This window comes from Tauraco erythrolophus, chromosome 16, assembly GCF_009769465.1.
Source record: "Tauraco erythrolophus isolate bTauEry1 chromosome 16, bTauEry1.pri, whole genome shotgun sequence".
Classification (NCBI taxonomy): domain Eukaryota; kingdom Metazoa; phylum Chordata; class Aves; order Musophagiformes; family Musophagidae; genus Tauraco; species Tauraco erythrolophus.
The window spans coordinates 20,077,579-20,099,529 of record NC_141480.1 but is presented as its reverse complement, the minus strand read 5'-3'; the positions used below and the strand labels follow the sequence as shown (position 1 = coordinate 20,099,529).

At 57.3% G+C, this 21,951-nt stretch overlaps 3 protein-coding genes and 1 pseudogene across 3 annotated transcripts in view; all 4 read left to right on the top strand.

The window, feature by feature from the left end:
• Nucleotides 1-456: 456 nt before the first annotated feature.
• Nucleotides 457-4,860, top strand: LOC104379634 (protocadherin gamma-C3-like). The gene is made up of 2 exons (XM_086621844.1): nt 457-2,889; nt 4,681-4,860. Exons 1-2 carry the CDS (start codon nt 457-459, stop codon nt 4,858-4,860), a joined length of 2,613 nt encoding a protein of 870 aa, XP_086477970.1.
• A 2,074-nt stretch (nt 4,861-6,934) lies between these two features.
• LOC104382699 (protocadherin gamma-C5-like) lies at nt 6,935-9,400 on the top strand. The gene has a single exon (XM_086621843.1). The coding sequence runs from the start codon at nt 6,935-6,937 to the stop codon at nt 9,398-9,400; it is 2,466 nt and encodes an 821-aa protein (XP_086477969.1).
• Nucleotides 9,401-9,778: 378 nt separating this feature from the next.
• LOC104384506 (protocadherin gamma-C5 pseudogene) lies at nt 9,779-13,324 on the top strand (annotated as a pseudogene).
• Nucleotides 12,950-21,951, top strand: part of LOC104384544 (protocadherin gamma-C5-like) — a 25,265-nt gene continuing 16,263 nt past the window's right edge. The window contains exons 1-2 of the mRNA XM_086621841.1: nt 12,950-15,294; nt 17,207-17,364. Of these exons, the coding sequence (XP_086477967.1) occupies nt 13,339-15,294; nt 17,207-17,364 (2,114 nt within the window). The 5' untranslated portion in view covers nt 12,950-13,338. The remainder of the gene's footprint in view (nt 15,295-17,206; nt 17,365-21,951) is intronic.

Sequence of the window (21,951 nt, the reverse complement as noted above, 5' to 3'; positions counted from 1 at the left end):
GGATTTCTCCCAGAGCTTTGTGCTTTCCCTTCAGGTTCAGCCAGTTTGGGTGCTCACCGGTTCCCGGTACTGGGAAGCCCCGTTGCCTTCAGGCCGGGGCCGCCCCGCTTTCCCCCCCCCACGACCCCGCCGCCCCCGCCCCCTTCCCCGCTCGGCGGGCGGCTGCCCCGTGGCGGGGGCTCCGGTAAACCCTGCGCTCCGTGCAGTTATTGGCCGGGACTCTGTGTGCCGCTGTCGGCCAATGATGGAGGCGGGGGGGAGATGTTGGCGGCCCGGCCCCGCTCGGAGCCGGGATGAGGCGCAGACGGTCTGAGCGAGCCTGGGAGTGAGTCACCGCCGAGCCCGCAAAGCGATGCCCGGCTCCCCGCCCGTCACCGGTTCCCGGGGCGAGCTGAGGATTTCTGGCCGGGGCGGGGGGTAGGGGAGAGGGGGGAGTGAGCGGGGCCGTCCTGTGCGATGAACGGCGTTGCTGCAAGGAGCCGCGGGGTGACGACGGGGCAAGTACTGAGCCTCTTGCTTTTGTTCGGCGTTTCCGACTGGGTTTCCGCCGCTATCCGCTATGCGATCCCCGAGGAGGCGCGGAGAGGTTCCGCGGTGGGGAACGTGGTAGCCGACCTGGCGTTGGACCTCGGCCGGTTGCCGGGCCGCCGGTTGCGGGTGGTGTCCGGCGGCAACAAGAAGTACTTCGGGGTGGATCTGACGAGCGGCGCGCTGCTGGTGAGTGAGCGGATAGACCGGGAGGAGCTGTGCGGAGCGCTCTCCCCCTGCTCCCTCAGCTTTGAGATCGTGGTGGAAAACCCGCTGGAGCTGTACAGCGGCGCCGTGGAGATTCAGGACATCAATGACAACGACCCGGTTTTTCCCAGCAGCCAGGCGAGGCTGGAAATCAGCGAGTCGGTGGCGGCCGGAGCGCGGTTCCCGCTAGAGAGCGCGCAAGACCCCGATGTGGGAATTAACTCTTTGCAGACCTACCAGCTCAGCACCAACCCGCACTTTGCGCTGGACGTGCAGACGAGGGTGGATGGCACTAAGTACGCCGAGCTGGTGCTAGAGAAGGAGCTGGACAGGGAGGAGCAACGGGAGCTGCACTTGGTCTTGACCGCGCTGGATGGAGGCAGCCCGCCGCGGTCGGCCCACGTGCAGATCCATATTGACGTTGTGGACGCCAACGATAATGCCCCGGTCTTCAACCAGTCCACGTACAAGGCAAGTGTGAGGGAGAATACGCCCAGCGGTACCCTGGTCGCCAAGATCAGCGCGTACGATCTGGATGATGGGCCTAACGGAGACATCGTCTATTCCTTCAGCAGCCACACGCCTGCCAAGGTACGAGAACTCTTTGCTCTGGACTCGGTCACGGGGGAGTTGAGGGTCAAAGGGCAGCTGGACTACGAGGAAACGAAGCTCTATGAGATTTACTTACAGGCTAAAGACAAGGGTGCTGTTCCTGGTGTGGCTCATTGCAAGGTGCTAGTGGAAGTTGTGGATGTGAACGACAATGCTCCAGAGGTGACAGTGACTTCAGTGTACAGTCCCGTGCCTGAAGATGCAGCCCCAGGGACAGTTGTGGCTCTGCTGAGTGTAACGGACTTGGACTCTCATGATAATGGTCTGGTGAACTGCTTCATTTCTCCTGGAATCCCATTCATGCTCAGCTCCTCTCTCAAAAATTACTACACATTGAAAACAAAAGCAGCTCTGGACCGGGAAGAGGCATCCGAGTATAACATCACTATCACAGCCAAAGACTCAGGCTCACCACCCTTGTCTGCGGTAAAACAGATCCTGGTGCAGGTGTCAGATGTCAATGACAATGCGCCCAAGTCTTCCCAGGACTCCTATGATGTCTATGTGCCGGAGAACAATGTGCCTGGCATCCCCATCCTTAACGTGAGCGCCACAGACCCAGACCTTGGGCGCAACGCCCATCTCTCCTATACCCTCTTGCAGGGCATACACAGTGTAGGCCACATCTTCTCCATCAACCGGGAAAATGGCACCCTCTACCTGCTCACCTCCCTGGACCACGAGGACCAGGTGGAGTTCAGCATGATGGTGCAGGTCCAGGATGGCGGCTCTCCGCCTCTGGCTACTAATGTCTCAGTCAGTGTGTTTGTCACTGACCTCAACGACAATGCCCCAACCGTGCTGTACCCTCACCCCAACACCACCAGCACCTACACCGATGTGGTGGCACCAGGCACTCCTGCCGGGCACGTGGTCACCAAGGTGGTGGCGGTGGATGCGGATGCAGGGTACAATGCCTGGATCTCCTATACCCTGTTGCAGGCCACTGACCCCAGCCTCTTCTCAGTTGGGCTGCACAATGGGGAGATCTTCACGGCCCGCCAGCTCCGGGAGGATGATGCTCCCCAGCACACGCTAGTCATCCTGCTGAAGGACCATGGGGAGCCCGTGCTGTCCACCAGTGCCACTGTCTCCATCTCTGTGGCTGAGATGGCCAAGGAAGTGCTCACTGACCTCGCTGACGTGGCACCTGCCAATGATCCCAGAAGGCACGTGACTTTCTATCTCATCCTGGCTGTGATTTTGGTGTCAGCAGCTTTCTTCATTACCATGTTGTCAGTGGGCATCTTCAAGTGCTACAAGTGGAGGCAGTCAAAGGAGCTGTTCAACAGCTCCAGAAGTACCCTGTACAGGACACCAGGGCCCTTCCACCACATTGACGCCGTGCGGGGCGGCTTCACGCCACCCAACTTCTACCACCAGGTCTATCTCACCACGGACTCTCGCCAGAGTGATCTCCTGTGTAAAAAGCCCGTCACTTCCAGCCCGCTCGGCAGCCGCCAGAGCACCATGAGGAACGGTGAGCCAGGGCTGTACCACCAGATTGTGGGCACCGCCAGCCGGCTCCCCACACCTGCCGAGGTAATGTAGCTCCTTCCTTGGCGTGTCCCAGCGCTGGGAAGAGCCATGGTTCATTTGTCCCGTACGCGTATGGTAGTGGATTGGGCTTGGGGGGAGCATCCAGTCGCGTCGTGCCTCTGAAGAGTGGTTGGCTATAGCTGAACAGGTCTTCTTCAGAGTCAAATATGCTGTCCTGAGTGTCGATGACGTTTGCACTGTGATGAGCAAGAGCAAGTGAGTCAGCTTGCTCAGGTTAGCCAACATAGGTCTTTCGGAAGCAGTTTTGGGTACGCCTTGCGTGAGTAAGTGCCGGAGGCTGAGGTCAGCGTGCAGCCACTTGCAGATCCTCAGCAGAAAGTTTGCTGCTAACGGTATTTCCTTCCCTTTGCAAAATGAGAGCTGAGGAGGTCAGGCACTGGGAGGGGAACACAGCCCCTCTACGTCGTGCCTTGGTGTGGGCTGACGTGCAAATGGGGCTGGGAGCCACCAGCTGCCAGTGGGGGCCAGGGCCGTCGCTTCCCACAGTGTAGTATGCAAAGCTGAAGGATGATGCTGGTTCCTCCGTTTGACACAGCGCAGTCCCTCCTGTCTGTATCTCGCTTCGTGTTTGACTCCTGATGGTTCCGCTTTCATTTCCGTGGAATTTCTGCAATGATGTTCACTTTAGGAGGGTGTGTGGGGGGTGTGATTGCAGATTACCCCAGCTGCTTACGGCGTCCTCTGAGCTGGACCATGGCTCTGAGCAGGATGGTGAGTCCTCCACCCAGGTGTTGTTTTAACAACCCTATTACAAGCCCTGCACGGTTCGTAATACGCTGTCTCCGGGTGATGTCTGATGTCCTGACTGAACAAACTGCAGCCAGGAAGGCGTTTGCGCATGGCAGGCAGCTTCTGTGCTTCTTTCCTGGTGGGAATTGTGCAGCTTAGTTTAAGAGCTTTCAATTACAGGAATGCTTAGATCCTCAGAGGTGAGGCTGGGTAGTGGATCCAGTGGAGGGGGGGGCAGAATCTGATGGGTTTCCAAGGTGATCGGTGATGGTAATGTATCCCTTCCCAGGAGGCTGTGAGTAGGAGCGACCGGTTCCTCGGAGCAGAAGGAAGTGAGGTGCAGTGGAAGCCATGCATGGGTGTGGGGCTGCGTGTGCCGCCTGCTCGCTGTGGCCAAATCACAGACGGAGGCAGAAACCTCCCAGAATTATTTCGTGTCTTTTTTTTTTTTTTTTTTTCCCTTCTTGCATTGCTGCTCAGAGTCAGCACTTCTGATCTGCGGCAGGTGGGAGTGGCTGCAGCAGCTGCAGGAGCAAGTGTTCCTCTGCGTTGTGCGAGTCGTGCTACAGCTGGGGACAAGGATGTCCCCCCCCCACCAAAGAGTCTTGGCAAGATGCCTCTGAGGGTGGAGGTAGTAAATGGTTTGAGGATGGGGATGGAAGGAGGTGGTAACGGGTGGGTGGTAAGCCTGAGCCCTCCTGCTCCCCAGTACTACACTGGAAAGGCACTGGCAGTGAAAAACCAGCTGGGCTGGCTCTAGGGCTTGGATTTTCAGTCTTTGTGGTCTAAGGAGATCCAGCCCAATGCCACAAATCGTGTCAAGGCTGCGATGGCTGCACTCCTCTTTGCTCTGGAGGGCAGCAGCCAGACCCCAAAACCGATACAGTGGGAGTGGTGCTGGCCCCATCTGTGGCAGGTGGGTGTCCTGCCATGAGGGGTCTTATCTGCAGTGATCCCTCAGCTCTGTCGGTTGTCTGGGTTGGAGCCTTTCCACAGGGTGAGCTCTAGCCTTCTGGAATGGGGACGTCTCCTTCTCCGTCCTAGACACCCAATACCCTTCCTGCTTTGCCACCATCCCTGTCTTGGGCTTTGGCAGACCCAAGCAACAGCAGGATCCCCCATGTGAAGCCCGTCCCTTGCTTCAGCTTCTTGGTGACCGAGCCATCTCGAGACACCAAGCGGATTCTCCCAGACTATGTGGGCTTCACAGGGGGCTTCTGCTGAGGCACCGCAGCAGCACCAAACCTGCTCCCAGAGGTGCAGCGCTTCATATTGCCAGCAGCAATGTCTTGCCGCCCAGCTGCGCTATCCGGGGCCCTGCCTGAGGTGGGGACAGGGCACATCCCAGAGTCAAGGTTACTGCAACAGCTTCCTGCTGATGGAACCATTGGAAGCTCTTGGGGAATGGGTATATCCAAGCAGGTATGGGTCTCTGGATGCTGGGGAGTCATAGAATGGTTTGGGTTGGAATGGACCTTCAAGATCGTGTAGTTCCAGCCCCCCTGCCATGGGCAGGGACACTTTTCCCTAGATCAAGTTGCTCAAAGCCTTGTCCAGCCTGGCCTTGAACACTTCCAGGGGTGGGGCATCCACAGCTTCTCTGGGCAAACTGTTCCAGTGTCTCAGCACCCTTAGAATGAAGAATTTCTTCCTTAGATCTAGTCTAAACCTACCCACTTGTCCAGCGTTTTCCTCTGTTGGCCCTTTAAGGATACCTTCTCCCCTGCCCCGGAGGAGCAGTAGGTGGGACCTGGGCAGTGTTCTGCACCAATCATGAGGTTCCTTGCTCTGTCTCTCTCTGACTGGCAGCAGGGTGGTCCCACCCTGTGGCTCTTGAAACAGGCAGGGAGGGGCTGCAAAGGGGATGGAGGCTCCTCAGTGACAGCACTTCCACCGCCTCTGTCCCCGCGCAGAAGGTCGGTGTCCCTGCCACTGTCCACTCTGCTGGGCATGGAGGCCTTCAGCCTCCCTCACCTATTCTCCTGGGTCCTGAGTGGTGGGGACAGGCAGGGTCCCCAGCAGGAGCTGCCTTCCCTGCCTGTCACACTGCTGCAGACCCCAGCCCCGCAGGGTCTGTGTGCACCCAGGGGAGATCGGGGTGGCCTTGAGTGTGCTGAGGACAGGACTGTGCGAGGCTTGTGCAGGGATGTGAACCGAGCTAACACCCTGTAGCTTCCCATTGTCCTCTGGGACAAGGAGGGGGGGACATGACTGCTCTGCTTCCCCCTGGGGAGGCTGAGACCCCCAGCTTTTGCCTTCCGGGAGATCGCTCGGCTGCAAAGCTGGGTCTGCCGCAGAATTTCGGTACGTGTGTTTGCCAGGTGGGAGGCTCGGGCCTCCTTCCCAGTCTGATGTCCTGGCCTGATGTTGCAATCCAGTGGTGGTGTGGTGGGCTTGTTGGTTGCCTCCGTGTGTTCACAGCCACTTGGCTACTGTGAATGTTGATCCTTTCCTTGTCTCAGGGTGGGGAAGGGGCATCCAGCTGGGTATGCATGGGGAGCAATTGCGTCCCAGCTTTGGATGGCTCACCATCCCTGCCTTCCCACCTTCTGCCTCTGACACCCATGGTGGGGGGCTGGCAGGGGTGGGCATCCCCGTGTCAGTGCGAGCTCTCCTGGCTGATGGTGTTACTGGTGGCAGTGATGCCTCACTTGTGGAGGCAATCCTGGGGTCCGGGCAGTGGCCAAAGCATTAGGTGGGGGGGAGAAAAGGGGTGGGAGAAGAGCCCCTGGCACCTCAGGGCTCTAACAAGCACCTTTTCATCAGGCATGAAAAGTCCTTTGGCCTGCGTTCATGACAGCTGCCCTTTGTGTGTGGGCACGATGTGAAGCCACCATTGTGGAAGGGGGGAGCGCACAGGGAGGGTTTGTACCTAGCTTCCAGGCTGCCAGGACGTGCAGTTTCCCAGCGAACGGGAAGCGAGCTGTCGGAGCAAGTGACTCAGGCTGGCGGAGGGGAGGCCTGGGGGTGGCAGCCCCGCTGATGCCGGCTTGGGCCCCCGCTTCCCGCACCTCCGGGGAACCATCGCTGGCCGAGAGGGGACGGAGCTCTCGGCCAATTGGGTGCTGATCTGAAGCGGGGAGGGGGGGGAAAATCTGCTTCCCCCCCCTTCCACCTCCGCGCTGGGGCTGTGATTCAGTTCCCCTCCCCCAGCCCACCCCCTCTGCTCGGAGGCTGACAGCCGGAGCCGCAGCCTGCCGGAGCCCGGGAGCTGTTTTCCAAGCCTTGGAAGAGAGACCCAGGGATTTTTTCGCAGTTCCCCAGCGCCTGCCGCGTCCCGGGCCGGACGCGCACAGACATGGAGAGCGTCAGCCTCCAGCGACCCGCCTGGAAATGGCAAGTACTGAGTTTGTTTTCGCTCTGTGGCTGGGGCTGGGTCTCCGGGCAGATCCGCTACTCGGTGGTTGAGGAGTCGGAGGTGGGAACCGTGGTAGGGAACGTGGCCCGGGACCTGGGCTTGAAGGTGGAGGAGCTGCCGGGTCGCAGGCTGCGCCTGGGCTCGGACGAGAGCCTGCGCCACTTCGCCGTGCGCCTGGACAGCGGCGCCTTGGTGGTGAGCCAGCAGCTGGACCGAGAGCGTCTGTGCGGAGCAGCTGCCAGCTGCGTGCTGTCGGTGCAGGTGGTGGCAGAGAACCCTCTGCAGCTCTTCCGCCTGGAAGTAGAGATCCTGGACCTGAACGATAACTCCCCGAGCTTCCCCACCGCTCACCGCACCCTGCGCGTCGCGGAGTCTGCCACGGTGGCTGCGCGCTTTCCCCTGGAGAGCGCGCAGGACCCCGATGTGGGCACCAATGCCGTGGGCTCCTACCGCCTGAGTCCCAACTCCCACTTCTCCCTGGACGTCAAGCAGCTGCAGGATGGCAAACTCTTCCCGGAACTGGTGCTGGAGCGGGCCCTGGACCGGGAGGAGCAGCCAGAACTCCAGCTGGTGCTGACGGCAGTGGATGGGGGAAGCCCAGCCCGCTCAGGCACGGCACAGGTAACGGTCGTGGTCCTGGATGTCAATGACAACGCGCCCACCTTTGACCGTGCCACGTACAAGGTACAAATCCCAGAAAACACGCCCGTGGGGACCCTGCTTCTCCGGCTCAATGCGTCTGACCCTGATGAGGGCAGCAATGGGGAGACGCAATATGCCTTCGGGGTTCACACCTCGGACTCTGTTCGTAGGCTCTTTGCCCTGGATCCCCGCAGTGGCGAGGTCCAGGTGAGTGGGGCCCTGGACTTTGAGGAATCACCTTTCTATGAGATCTATGTGCGAGCCCATGATGGAGGGGTCCCAGAGATGGAGGGCCATTGTGTACTGCAGGTGGAAGTGGAGGATGTCAATGACAACCCCCCGGAGGTGCTGGTCACCTCCCTGCTGAACCCGGTGCCGGAAGACACCCCACCGGAGACTGTTGTTGGGCTCTTCAACGTACGGGACCGAGACTCAGGGGCCAATGGGGATGTGAGCTTGAAGATCTCCCCTGACGTGCCTTTTGCCGTCAGATCCCTTCAGAACCACTTCTCCCTGGTCTCCCGGGAGAGCCTGGACCGAGAGTCCACTTCACAGTATGTAGTGGAGCTGATTGCCCAGGATGGTGGGTTGCCTGCTCTCACCACGACGCTCACGCTGCTCCTCAACATATCTGACGTGAATGACAACCCCCCACGCTTCTTGCAGCCCTCCTACGATGCCTTCCTCCCAGAGAACAACCCACCTGGCTCCCTGCTCTGCACTGTCTCTGCCTCGGACCCCGACGACGGGGATAATTCCCGTCTCGTTTATTCCATAGAGAGCGGCCAAGTACAGGGTGCCCCCACCTCTTCCTTCGTCCACATCAACCCTGACAATGGCAACCTCTATGCTCAGCGCAGCTTTGACTTCGAGCTGATGCAGGTTCTGCCGGTCTCTGTGGCCGTGCGGGACTCGGGGTCCCCCCCGCTCCATGCCAACGTTACCGTCTACATCTTTGTGCTGGACCAGAATGACCACCCCCCCACCATCCTTCACCCTGCCAGTGACAGCGATGTCCTGGCACCCCAGAGGGTCCCACTGTCAGCCCCACCGGGCTACCTGGTCACCAAGGTGACAGCAGTGGACGCAGATTCCGGGCACAATGCCTGGCTCTCATACCAACTGCTTCCGCAGTCCACCGACCCCTCCTTGTTCCACGTGTCGCTGTACACCGGAGAGGTGCGGACGGCACGTGCCCTCCAGGACACTGACGTGGCAGCGCAGCAGCTCATCATCCAGGTGATGGACAACGGCGACCCGCCACTCTCCACCACTGTCACCATCGCCGTGGCCCTGGAGGAGGTGGCCCTGGAGGAGAGCTACAAGCCTCGGGATTTCTTGGCTGGTGCCAAGGAGAAGCCGGACCTGACCTTCTACCTGATCATCGCGCTGGCAGCCGTGAGCACCGTGGCTCTCGCCACCGTCACCCTCCTGGCTGCCCGGTGCCTCCGGCGCAGGGGCCGTGCTGCCGCCTCGTCCTGCTGCTGCTGCTGGCTCAGCGAGTCGCCCTCCCGGGACTTCTTCAAGCACTCCAGCCCCAAGCTCCAGCTCAGCTCCGACGGCACCCTTAAGTACATGGAGGTCACCCTGCGACCCACCGACTCCCAATCCCAGTGCTACAGCACCTGCTTCTCCCCCGGCTCCGACCGGAGCGACTTCACCTTCCTGCGGCCCTGCCCACCCCCCGCGACCCTACCGAGGGATACCGGGGCTTTTCTCTCCGCTACCGGTACGCTGCGGGACCCCGGCCAGGTGAGAGCCTAAGGGCGGGGAAGGCGGTGCCGGTGCGGGGTTCGCCGGGCGACCGGACCGCGCCTTCCCCCGCGCCCCGGGGCCGCTCGGGCGCGGGGGGCGCGGAGCCGCCGCCGCCGCCGCTCGGGGAAGCGCCGCGCAGGTTCGCGCCGCGCGGCAACAGCCCGCGGGTCGCGATTGGCGCCGGTGTTGCTGTCCTGGGAAAGGAGCGCGGCGATTGGAGGAGCGGCTGGGAGCTGCGAGCCAATGGCGAAGCGGCTGCGCGGAGCCCCGGCGTCCCCCGCCCCCGTCGAACCGCGTCCGCCCCGAACAATGAATGGGAGCGGCGAGCGCTGAGCGCGGCCCCGGAGCGCGGAGGGCATCGCTCCCCCGGCCGCCCACCCGGCAAGGATGCCGAGGGCAGGGAAGGCGGGCCGGTCCCTGGCGCTGCCGCCTGTCTTCTCTTTCTGTTTGTTCTTGCACAGCTCCTCCGCTCAGATCCGGTACAGCATCCCGGAGGAGCTCACCCGGGGCGCCTTCGTGGGCGATATCGCGAAGGACCTGGGCACCGATGTGGCGAAACTGGCGGCAGCTAATCTGCAGGTACTGTCCGATTCGGATTCCCAGTACTTCTCGGTCAATGTGAATACCGGGGTTATAATGGTCAGCGAGCGGATAGACCGGGAGCAGCTCTGCGGGCAGAACCCCCGCTGCTTCCTCCACCTGAAGCTTGCCATCGAGAACCCAGTGGAGTTTTACCGCATCGAGGTGGAGATCTTGGATATCAATGACAACCCCCCGGAGTTCCCCAGCGATGAGGTTTCCCTGCGTATCTACGAGCTGGCGTCTTTGGGTGCCCGCTTCCCCATCCAGCCTGCCCAGGACCCTGACGTGGGCACCAACACCTTGCAGACCTATCACCTGAGTGCCAATGAGAACTTCAACCTCAACGTGAAGGCGCGCACAGATGGTGGGAAGTTCCCTGAGCTGGTGCTGGAGAGGGCCCTGGACCGGGAACTCAGAGCTTTCCACCACCTGGTCCTGACTGCTGAAGATGGAGGTTCTCCCCCCAAGTCCAGCAAGATACACATCACTATTCAGGTCCTGGATGCCAACGACAACCACCCGGTCTTTGACAGACCATCGTACGGCGCCCGCTTGGTGGAGAACTCACCGCTGGGCACCCTCGTGGTGAAGTTAAATGCCACCGATGTGGACGAAGGGCCCAACGGAGATATCCGCTACTCCCTCAGCAGCCACAACTCCGCTGCCTTACGCCAGATCTTTGCCATTGATGAGCAAACTGGGGAGATTCGCGTCCAGGGCAACTTGGACTTCGAGGAGGCGACGGTGTATGAGATTGAAGTGGAAGCCAAGGACATGGGGTCGCCCACGATGGAGGAGCACTGCAGCGTGGTGGTGGAAATAACTGATGTGAATGACAACGCCCCCGAGGTCATCCTTACCTCCTTCTCCAGCTCCCTGAGCGAGGACGCGCCCCCGGGCACAGTGGTGGCCGTGATACACGTCAGAGACAGGGACTCTGGCGAGCAGGGCAAGGTCCAGTGTCATGTGTCTCCAGATCTTCCCTTCCAGCTGCGTAAGGACTATGAGCACCAGTACTCGCTGCTAACCAGCACCCGTTTGGACCGGGAGCGTGTTGCCTTCTACAATGTCACTGTCTCTGCCTCGGACCTGGGCAGTCCCCCGCTCTCCCGCCACACCATCTTGCCAATCGCCCTGGCAGATGTCAATGACAACGCGCCCCAGTTTGAGCAAGCGTCCTATGAAGTGCTGGTGGCAGAAAACAACCCGGTGGGCAGCGTGCTGGTCACGGTCTCTGCTGCCGACCCTGACTCGGAGCAGAATTCCCGCCTCTCTTACTCCATCCTGCGAGCTGGTGGGACAGATCCGGGCCTGGATCCCACTCGCTACCTCTCCATACATCCTACAAGTGGCCAGGTCTCTGCCAAACTCCCCTTTGACTATGAGCAAACCACCTATCTCCAGTTCCACGTGGAGGTCTCTGATGGTGGCTCCCCGGCCCTGAGGAACAGGACGCTGGTTCACGTTTTCATAGTGGACCAGAACGACAATGCCCCACAGGTGCATTTCCCCAAGGCCGGGGAAGACTCTGCTACCCAGTTCCGAATCTCCCCCTCCACCATCCCTCCTGCTCTCATCACCAAGGTGATGGCCATAGATGCGGACTCGGGGCGCAATGCCTGGCTGTCCTACCACCTCGTGGAAGCCACCGACCCGGGGCTTTTCAGTGTGGCCCTGCGCTCCGGGGAGATCCGGATCACGCGGGCCCTGCAGGAAACGGATGCCTCTGCTCACGAGCTGCTGGTAGTGGTCCGGGATGCCGGGGAGCCCCCGCTCTCCACAGCTGTCACACTGGTGGTGCTGGTGGAGGAGAAGGGCCCAGAAGCCTTGCAGGGCTATGAGGCTCGGGCCACCGATGGTGGGGGCTTACCCACGATTACGCTTTATCTCATCGTGTCCCTAGTGCTCATCTCCACCGTCTCGCTGGTGGGACTGGCAGCACTGGGCGTGCGGTGTCTGCGGCGGGGCTCGGTGCCAGCCGACCAGGGCTGCTGCGTGGAGAGCGTGAACACACTTCAGCCCCCTCCCAGCCACATTTTTGGGCGTTCGCACTATGAGCCCAAGCAAGGGGACACGGTGATGGGCGTCCAGGTGACAGCCACAGCACCCCCTGCCCCGCGTTACCGCTCCTGCTTCTCGCCGGTTTCGGACATCAGCGAGTTCATGTTTGTGAAACCGTCCGCGGGTCCAGCCGGTACCGCCCCCCCGGATCCCACCCTGTGCAGCGAGGTGAGCTCGGGAGCCTGTGCCCCCACCTGACCGCAGCCCCGGCTCGGTACCGAACGCGCTCGGGATGCGGTTTGGGGAGGGGGTGCCCACCGGTGCAGCAGCCGGGCGGGGCGGAAAGGCGGGGGGAGGGGGCGGGGGCGGGGGGGGGGGTTTCCCTCTGCCGGGAGTCCCCGGCGCCCTCCCGGCGCTGCGGGGGTGGAGCGGCGGGGAGGGGTGGGGGGTGGGTTACGCTGTGCGTATTTTGGGGAAGGCGGCAGAGGAGGGAGAGGAGGAGGAGGGAGAGAAAAAGGAGGAGGAGGAGGAGGAGGGGGCTGTGGAGAGACGTAAAACTGTCACTCGGTCCGTCCCCTCCGCTCGCCGACTTTGTGTGCCTTTGCGTGCCGAGGAGCGGCTCAGCCGGCCGGTTTGTGATCGTCCCCCGCACCCCCCCTCCCCCGACCCCCCCTTAGCCCCCTCCATCCCTCCCTGCCCGGCTCCGGCGGCTCCGGCGGCGGCTTCCTCCCTGCGGAACTCTCTCGGACCCCCCCAGCCCGGGGCGCGGGGGTTCCGGCGCGGCGGCGGCGGCGGCTCCCGGGGCCGGGGAGGCGGGGGAGGCTACGCGGAGCCACCGCCGCTTCCGCGCCGCTTCCGCGCTGCTCCGCTCGCACGAGCCGGCACGGGATGCTCGGAGGACGGAGTTGGCCATGGCAGCTCCCGCTGCTGCTCGCAGCCCTCTCCTGCCTGCCGGCACCCAGCAGCACCCAGCTCCACTATTCCGTGCCCGAGGACCGCGAGCCGGGCTCTTCGGTGGGCGACCTGGCCAAGGACCTAGGGGTGGAACCGCGGAGCCTGGCCGCCCGCAACCTGCGCTTGGTGAGCGAAGGTGGGCAGCGGCACTTCCAGGTGGACTTGGCGGCGGGTGTCCTGCTCCTCGACAGCAGGTTGGACCGGGAGGCTCTGTGTGGCCAGAGCCCCACGTGCTCTCTGCACCTCCAGCTCGTCATGGAGAATCCCCTCCAGCTCCATCGCGTCGAGGTGGACGTCCTCGACGTCAATGACAACGCGCCTCAGTTCCCCAAGCCAGAGGTGGTCTTGGAGATCACTGAGGTAGCCAACCCTGGGACTCGGCTACCTTGGAGGTAGCAGAAGACCCAGATATGGGCTCCAACTCCATCTCCACGTATGAGCTCAGCCCCAGCGAGCATTTTGCCCTGAGTATCAACGTGAGAGGAGATGGTGTTAAAATGCCCGAGATCGTACTTGAAAAAGCGCTGGATAGAGAGAAAGTGGCTGTTCATCATCTAACACTGACAGCCCTGGACGGAGGGAATCTGGTGAAATCTGGCACTGCCAGGGTTACCATCCATGTCCTGGATGCAAATGACAACCCTCCTGTCTGCGACCCACCCATATCCAAGGCACGCCTGGAGGAGAACGTGCCAGTGGGCACTCTAGTCACTAAGCTGAACGTCACTGACCTGGATGAAGGTCCCAACGGGGACGTGGAATATTCTTTCAAAATCAGTAATAACGCACCTGGGAAATTCACCAAGTTGTTCTCCTTAGATCCCCGGACAGGGGAGATCAGAACCAAAGCCCCGCTGGATTATGAGGAATCCAGCGCTTACGAGATTGCGGTTCGGGCCAGGGACAAGGGTTCCCCAGCCATGGAAGGACACTGTCACTTGCGAGTGGAATTAATTGATATCAATGATAACAGCCCAGAGATCGTGCTGACCTCTTTCTCCAGCCCGGTGCAGGAGGACGCAACCCCGGGAACTGTGATTGCCCTCATTGGTGTGAAGGACAGCGATTCTGGTGAAAATGGGCAGGTCCATCTACAGATAGGAAAAGAGCTCCCATTTAAACTGGTGTCATCTTTTAAAGAGCATTTTTCGCTGGTCACAAACGGTCCCCTCGATCGGGAGAAAGCCAGTGGATACAACATCACAGTGAGGGCTGTGGATTCAGGGTTCCCACAGAGGGCCACGCAAAAAACCTTTTACCTCCGAATTGCTGACGTGAATGATAATGCACCGAATTTCTCCAGCCCTTTCGATACAGCTCACGTTCAGGAAAACTCCCTTCCTGGAACTTCTGTCTTTTCAGTGTCAGCATCTGATCCTGATGAGGGTAGCAACGCCAAGCTGTCTTACTCCATCCTGGACAGCGGGATGCAGGATGTACCCATCTCAGCCTACTTCCGGATTGACCAGAACAATGGCACCGTCTACACTGTGCGGGCTCTGGACTACGAGCAGGACAAGGTGTTCCAAGTGCCTGTGGAGGTGAAGGATGCTGGGTCTCCTGCACTGAGTAGCACTGCTGTGGTCCATGTGTTTGTCTTGGATGAGAACGACAATGCCCCCACCATTGTCTACCCATCTGTCCCCAAGGGCTCTGCCTTCCACCAGACCATCCCGGTCTTGGCAGAACCTGGCTACCTGGTCACCAAAATTGTAGCTGTCGATGCTGACAGTGGCCATAACGCCTGGCTGTCCTACCAGCTGCAGGAGACCGCTGAGGCTTTACCTTTCCAGGTGGAACACCGCTCTGGAGAGATAAGGGTTGCACAGGCTCTCCGGGAGTCAGAAGATCCCCACAGGCTGGTGGTCGAAGTGAGGGACAATGGGACACCATCCCTCTCGGCCTCCGTGGTAATAGTAATTTCTCCAGAGGAAAACGGTGTGCAGGACTTTGCCAAGTCCTTGGACCTCCCCAAATCTTCTCCCAAGGATCCCAACCTAACACTTTACCTTATCATCTCCTTGGTGTCCATTTCCCTTGTGTCCTGCGTGATGTTTGCTGTGGTGGCTGCCCGGTGTCTCAAAGCTGGCGCTGCTGGCTGGACTTTGGCGGCTTGCTGCCGAGGCACTGGCCGCAAGCCTGCCTCCCATTTCCGTGGGCAGATGAAGCCAGATGGCTTCATCAAGTACCTGGACGTGGGAGGAGCGGGCTTGACCTCCCAGGCACAGAATTACACCTCTTGTTTCTCGCCCATGTCTGACCAGAGCGATTTCCTCTTTGTAAAACCCTTCAGCCATTCTAGCACCGCGGAGACCGTGGCTGCCTATGAGCAGGTGGCCAGCACCTTAGCGAGTCCCTGCGATGGGGTAAGAGTCGGGTGTTTCTTATTGTCCTGTCTGCTGAGCGCAACGGTCCGTAATATCCAGGCCAGTTGGCTGTTCTCTGTCTGTCCTTCCATCTAAGTTGGCTTCAGGGAACGTGTGTCACCGTCACCTCCTGGGAGGTGGCAGGTGAAAGCCTTGGCTCGGCTCGATGGAGATGGGGGAAGGGGCTGGGCAGCGCTGTGACATCAAAGACTTTGTGTTCGTAGAAGTGGAGAGTTGTTCTTTGGCCCCATTCGTACTGTTTTTCTTTTTAAAGTGATTCTTTGCATGATCAGAAATGTGTTTTGGGTGTTTAATTTCTTGATTCTGTTTAACCCCCTTATTCCGTGTGGCATCCGAATCACGATGCGGGAGGAGGTTATCCAAAAGCAAAGTTTGTCGGTGTTTCTTTTGCTCTGTTTTAGAGGGGCATGGTAGAAATTTCTTATTTCTTAACTCCCAAGTGTTATTAATTACTGATTGTGCCCTGGCAAGGGATCATTTTCCAGCTTGGTCGTTTTGAGCGAGGGGCTGTATTCGGTATTTGGTGCTGAACGTAGTGACATTTTTCTCAAAGATCCTGGTGACCTGACGTGCCCTTGGGCTTGCAGAAACCCAGGCAGCAGCGAGCTTTGGAAACTTTAGCCACTTATATTCAGCTGTCTAAATGTGGATGGAGGTGACTGTGCTTAGCCGTAGCTTTTATAACTTTGAGCTATAAAAAGTAAAGTAATTTTGTGTCATAAACGCCTGCCCTAAATTTGAAAGTGGCAATTACGACGGGAATGCAAAATATAGATTGGGAAGGGCTTATCTAGTGCAGGATTGTGTGTCAGCGTGTGCAAAATGTGTATCGGAAATCTGGAGGGCGAGTATTTAACCAGCTAAATCTGCGTGCAGCATGGGTACCGGGGGGGCCTCTATTTTAGGAGAGTAATTTATTCTAATATATTCTTTCATGAGGATCATCAAAGCTGTGGAGAAATTAGTGAAATCGCATCTACTAAATAAAAATCTAGGTCAGCTGTACCCGTCTTCACTTTTCCTTAGTAATTGCATGTACAAGCAGAATAATCCTATAAAATTGGTGTTCCGCTGGGTGGATTATGAATGGCTCATTCCTAAGGTAGCTGAGAGAACCGGTGTCCTTTCCAGGTAGCGTGTTCTCGTTCTGGAGTTAATTAAGAAGATGATGATTTTCGGAAGTATGTGTCTTCCAGACAGAAAACAGTTCTGCTATTTAGTGCTCTTCACAAAGGCGGGATTGGAACAGGAATGTGCAAGGCTGCTTCGTGTCCTTCCTTATTTACAAAACGTCCATTGTCCCGTGGTAAAATAACACTGGCAGAAAGCGATACGGGGGCTTCCTAATGAAGTTACAAAGTGTGCTGCTGTCTCTGAAGTTGATTGTGTCTCCTAAACAAATCAGACTTTTTTTTTTTTGTGTCTTTTGCTGTCGGAAGTTTATTCTTTTCCCTGTGGACAGAAAAATATAGTAGTGCTCCGAGGCCACAGCATCTAGGAAAAGTCATTCAAGTACAATGTGTGACATCAAGACCTCAGGCAGGCTTTTTTCAGGACAGAAGAAGGACAGATTAGGAAGGTCTGTTATCGTTTTACCTTCTGGCACTAAAAGCATCTTTCTCAGTATCAATTAACTCTGCCACCCCCACCCCCTCTCTCCTCCAAGCTCGTTGCTTTGGTACCACTGCTGCTGCTGAATTGATGCTCTTATCAGTTTATTTCATGCTTCATTTCTTTCACAGCCTGGTTTCCTGAGCTGCCTTGGAAGATTCTTCACTGAATGTTTTTTTTTGTCATGCTTTTTAGTATTCATGCTGGTTCAGAAATACTCAGGAAGGAGGGGAGGGGGGAGCTTTCTCTTTGTTCTAACTGATTTTCTTTACTTGGAAAGAACACGCTGATATTCCAGGCTGAAATAATCCAGGATCAGTTCACTTTCATTTTCAAAGGCAAGAATGGAGGTATTAAAACTCTTCTATTTTCTCCGCAGCAAGCTCAGCCTAACACAGACTGGCGCTTCTCTCAGACCCAGAGACCTGGAACGAGTGGGTAAGTAGATCTTTCTCCATGTCTGTGTCCTGTGAAGGTTTCTTTCCTTTGTGTGCCACTTTTCAGTGCTGGAAAGTCCTCAACTGACAGCTCTGAGGATGAGTGTTCCCTGTCATTGGTAGAATTGTCCAGCCAAAGAGTTGGAAATGGGGCTGTTTCTGTGTCACCTCTGTTTGATGATGGTGTGCCAGCTGTTGGTTGCAATGGTTTGTCTGGTTTTGGTGTCTACAGCTCCAGGAGGACAGTTGGGAGCTCCAGGTGGAGTTGTGAGATGGTTGAAGGACTGGTAAACATGCTTCACAGAGAAAGGCTTCTTCTCTAAAGCAGATTTTGAGCATTTAGATTAGATTCTGAGGCCAAATTGTGATTCCTTCCCTGCACGGAGGCCACTGGAAATCACTGTGTGGGTCCCTTTAGCAGCTGTGGAGCCTCGAGCTCTGTGCTGCTGAGGTGTGTTGCCTACTCTGACTTGAGTACCTAGTGTCAAACTGCTATGTGAGCCCCTGTGGCAGCCGGAGGTTGAGGTGATGAGCCTCAGGTCCCCACCGGCCCCTCTAGAGAAACATGTCACGGCCACATTTAACTCAGCAGAATCAGGTCCCACGTGAAATGTCTTTCCCTTCTGGGTTAAATCAGGGTTTGGGGCCCAGGATCTAACTCCATTTGTTGAGTAGTTTGGAGCCTTTCTTGTGTTCCTTGGGAAGTGCCATCTTCAACACGGGGGGGTTTGGTGGTTCAGCCATGTGAGGACCCCTCTGCATGCTTCCCACTGGAGCTGGGCAATGGGACAGAGGGAGGCCAAGGAAGAAGAAATGAGTCAGGGACTCAGAGGAAGGAGGTGTCCTAAGGTCTGGTCTTGCTCTCAAAACCATGGCTGATTTTTTGCCAATTTATGCGTGGTGCCAAAAAGAGAAGAAGCCCTGACAGCAGAGCAGAGACCGGAATCCGGAGTGAGGACCCCTCTCTCGGCTGTGCACCCTCTTGCCTCTGGCCCAGCAAAGTTTGCTTGTCTTGGTAGACAGTGAGGAAACATTGACAAGGAGATGTTGAGCAGGCGCCCTTCACCTCTCCCATCTTCATTCTTGGTTCACAGACAGGGACAGGGATCCTCTTCAGAGGGTGTTTCCTTGAGTACCATCAGGGTAAGAAAGGACTTAAACTGGGAGTCCACCTCCCTCTGTAGATACCCCAACTTGAGATTATTGTGTAGGAGAAGACTGACTCCAGGAGCATTTATATGTAAAAAGGTTATATCTTTTGGGGCATTCCCAAGAATTATACCCTTGGAGCAATTGGGAGTAGACTCAGATGCTGTGCTCCCTTGGCTGGCTGGGTCAGGCACTGCATCACTGCGGGAAACAGAGGAGCTCATGTCTGCTTCTGTGTTTGTCACTCCTGATGGCCACTTGGGCAGCTCCCGTGGAGGTTTAAATGGTGCCATAGGGAGAGTCGGGTCCCGCATTTCGTGTTGGAGCTTGCAGTTAAACATCTGCAGCAGCTGGTTGTGTCCGAGTCTTTCCCTGGGTCTGGCTCCGTAATTTAGCTTAGCAGAAAGTTAAGAGACTGCTCTAGCTGACTCCTTGCAGCAGTTAAACTTTGTTACTAGGCCCTTCTTGCTGACGAAGGCAAAATGGAGTGAGGCTTTGATGTAAAGTGTATAAACCATTCCCAGTAGAAACCAGCCGTGGACTTTAATGACAAGGCTGTCGCTGGAACGGTTTTCTCAGAGCTCTGTTGAATTCCCCGTCACTGACAACATTTTAATCACGAAAACTCTCTCTAACCATTTACGCTCTAGTTCAAATGCCAATTAACGAAGCCCTGTTAATACAGAAGTGCCCCAGAGCTGCGATAATAGTGTCGTTACGAGAAGCGAGTCAATGAGCCCCGTCAGAGCAAGCTCTGTTGCTCCCTCTGCCAGCATCACACCTTGAACTCTTCTGGACACCGAGCCGATGCACTGCAGACCTAACTCAGTGACAGGGACCCTTTTTGTCAGGTATTGGGACAGTGACCCTCACCCCAGCCTCTGCCTGAAGCTCCTTACAACCTCCAGCCCCTTCCCGGGGCCGAAGTGGGAGCAGCAGCACGTGGTGTGGGAAGAGAGGGGGCAGGAGGAAAGGCAGCCCCAGACTCATTCCAGGGATGGGAGAGCTGATGTAGCCCCACATGCTGGGGTCCAGTGCACGAGCCGTGATGTCACCTCTGATGATCTGTGCCCTGGGTGCCCATGGTAGCCCCTGAAACAGCCACCAGTGGCTCGTGACAGTGACAGCTGTGGCAGGGGCTCCCATAGCACAGGCTGGCCCCCAGGTTTGGGAGAGGGGCTTCGCTTGAGCACCGGCTGGTCCTGAAATGACTCCATGGGTTTTAATTCCAGCTGATTTTCCCAACGTGCCTGTGTGCAGATTCCACGTTGGCAATGAAACAGCTCTTGCTGATTTATTTATTTTTTTCCCCCTTGTTTCTTTTATCCTGTTTTAAGTTAAATCAAGGAAGGTGTTTTTATTCTCAACCTGTGTTAGCACTACTAAAGGATGGAAATGGAAGTCCCAGTGTATGTTCAGCGCCCAGCCCTGACATCTCTCTGGTGATCAAACAGGCAAATCCTGGAGAGCAGTCTGCTCCCTGTTACGCTCTTCCCATGCTCTTCCCAGTGTTTCCATGGTTGATGTGTGAATTCCCCAGGGACCGGTTAGTAGTACAGGTATTAAAGAGGGTGCAAGGGCAACTGCCTGAGCCCTGCCCGCTGTTACCCTCTCCTATGGCAACTCACGGACGACTGTGTCTCCTGCTGCTGGGTGAACCTCTTTAGTACCGTGAGCTCTCCCAGTTGCAGGGCTCTGCTTGGGGAACACAGGCCACCTCTTAGCTGGAACGAAAAAGACGGGATGTGCTCTTAGCTGCGTTCGCCTGACCCAAGTTAAATAGCAGTAAAGACAAGGCAGCTTCGGCTAGTGATTTGGATGGATCCCAGAGGGAGTCCAGCACGGATGCGGTGATGAAAGCAGGCTTAAACCCATGTCGTGATTTCTCCTTTGCTGCCTTCATGGGAGCTGGAGAAGGGAACAATCCTGCCCACCGAAACAAATCCCGCATGTCTCCGAGCACCTGGAACCAGGCAGACTCAGAGGGTGCTCAGTGAACGTACATCTCTCAGTCTTGTACGTCGCTGCCTTCGGAATGCCGTTACGGGATAACAAAGAGAATTTGTTCTTTGTTCTGAAACACGGGAGAGCTCTGGTGCACATGCTCAGGGAATAAAAGCTCAGATAATACCCTCTGAAAATGTGGCAGGGAGTCAGACCTGAGCAGAGCGATTCTCAATTAGTCTTGTTTGGGAGAAACAGGAGGATGGATTAATCCTTTTCATGATTATTGTATTTATTTATTTTTTTTTTTTTTAAAAAAGCACCCGTGCTGTCTCTGGGCAAATATAAATGAACACAGAATGATACGGAGCAGCAGATGCCGTTTCCAGACAAATCAGATCAGTGGCTGTAGTGGAGATTACAGCCATGAATTGTCCAAAGCGGAGCAGACGTACGGTCCGGCAGTGGAGCAGGACATCCCTGGCGGATCATCAGTGGGGGGTTTCCCTGGGCGGGGGGGTTGGTGGTGTGTTGGTGGGGGAGAACGCAGGGATTGGCGCTGGTACCAGGGACCTGTCTCGCTGCTTTTTCACTAGTTGCCAAGGGAACAGAGACCAGGCTTGTGCCCCACACCTTCATGGTATTGCCTGACCCTGGCAGCTCTTTGTTCTGATCTCTGTGTGATGGTTTATTGAGGAAAACAGTGGGTTCAAGCCAGAATTTCCTTCCTGGAGGAGTGAGGAGGGCTCTGTGTTGCTCCCAGGTGGGCATGGGAGGGTGAGACATCCCGGGATGGGATGAGCCGGTACGTCCTGGGCAGCTCATGGGAGGAGAGGGGACAATCTCAGGCTGTGTGGGCAGGCTGGGAGGAGATCCCAGGCAGGAGGAACCCCAGAGACCATGGTGAGGGACTCACAGGGACGTGGGGAGCGGTATGGGAATCCCCGGTCACTCCAGGGAAGGGAGGAGGAGAAGCGAGCCAAGACGATAGAGAGTGTTATTTCACACCCACTCCTCCATTTATTTTCTCCAATCCTAAATCTCCCTGTGTTAATGCTTCCCACCACTGTTCCCAGCCAGGCTCCTTCTCCTGGGGCTGATAGTGACATTTGCTTCACTTGCCTGTTCAGCAGCATCACAGCTGCCCCGTTTGAAGCCGTTGTCACCCAGGTTGTGCAGAGGGAGGATGGAGGGTGCAGCAGAAAGGGTTTGCAGCTGACAGTGGAGATGAGCAGCAGTGCCCGTAGGAGAGCCATGGAGGAAAAGAAGGGATTTTATTTCAATTTGTTTCATTTTAACACCTGAGCTCCAAGAGCTGGGTGTGCAGGGCTAACGGCAGTGTGCCTGTGCGTGGTGGGATGGGGAGGGGAAAAAAGGTGTCCCAAGAGTAGTCCTTAAGTGCTCTCAGGTGTGTTTTTGGGTTTCAGAGTGTGCAGGTACTGTTACAGGGTGGCTGCAGCTCGGGAGGTTTCTGATGTGTGTTTGGGGTGGTCAG

Bases quoted from the DNA above. Each gene is read 5' to 3' on its own strand.
- LOC104382699 (XM_086621843.1), top strand. From the start codon at position 6,935: ATGGAGAGCGTCAGCCTCCAGCGACCCGCCTGGAAATGGCAAGTACTG.
- LOC104379634 (XM_086621844.1), top strand. From the start codon at position 457: ATGAACGGCGTTGCTGCAAGGAGCCGCGGGGTGACGACGGGGCAAGTA. The intron at 2,890-4,680 runs GTAATGTAGCTC...TCTCCGTCCTAG, and splicing joins GGCTCCCCACACCTGCCGAG to ACACCCAATACCCTTCCTGC.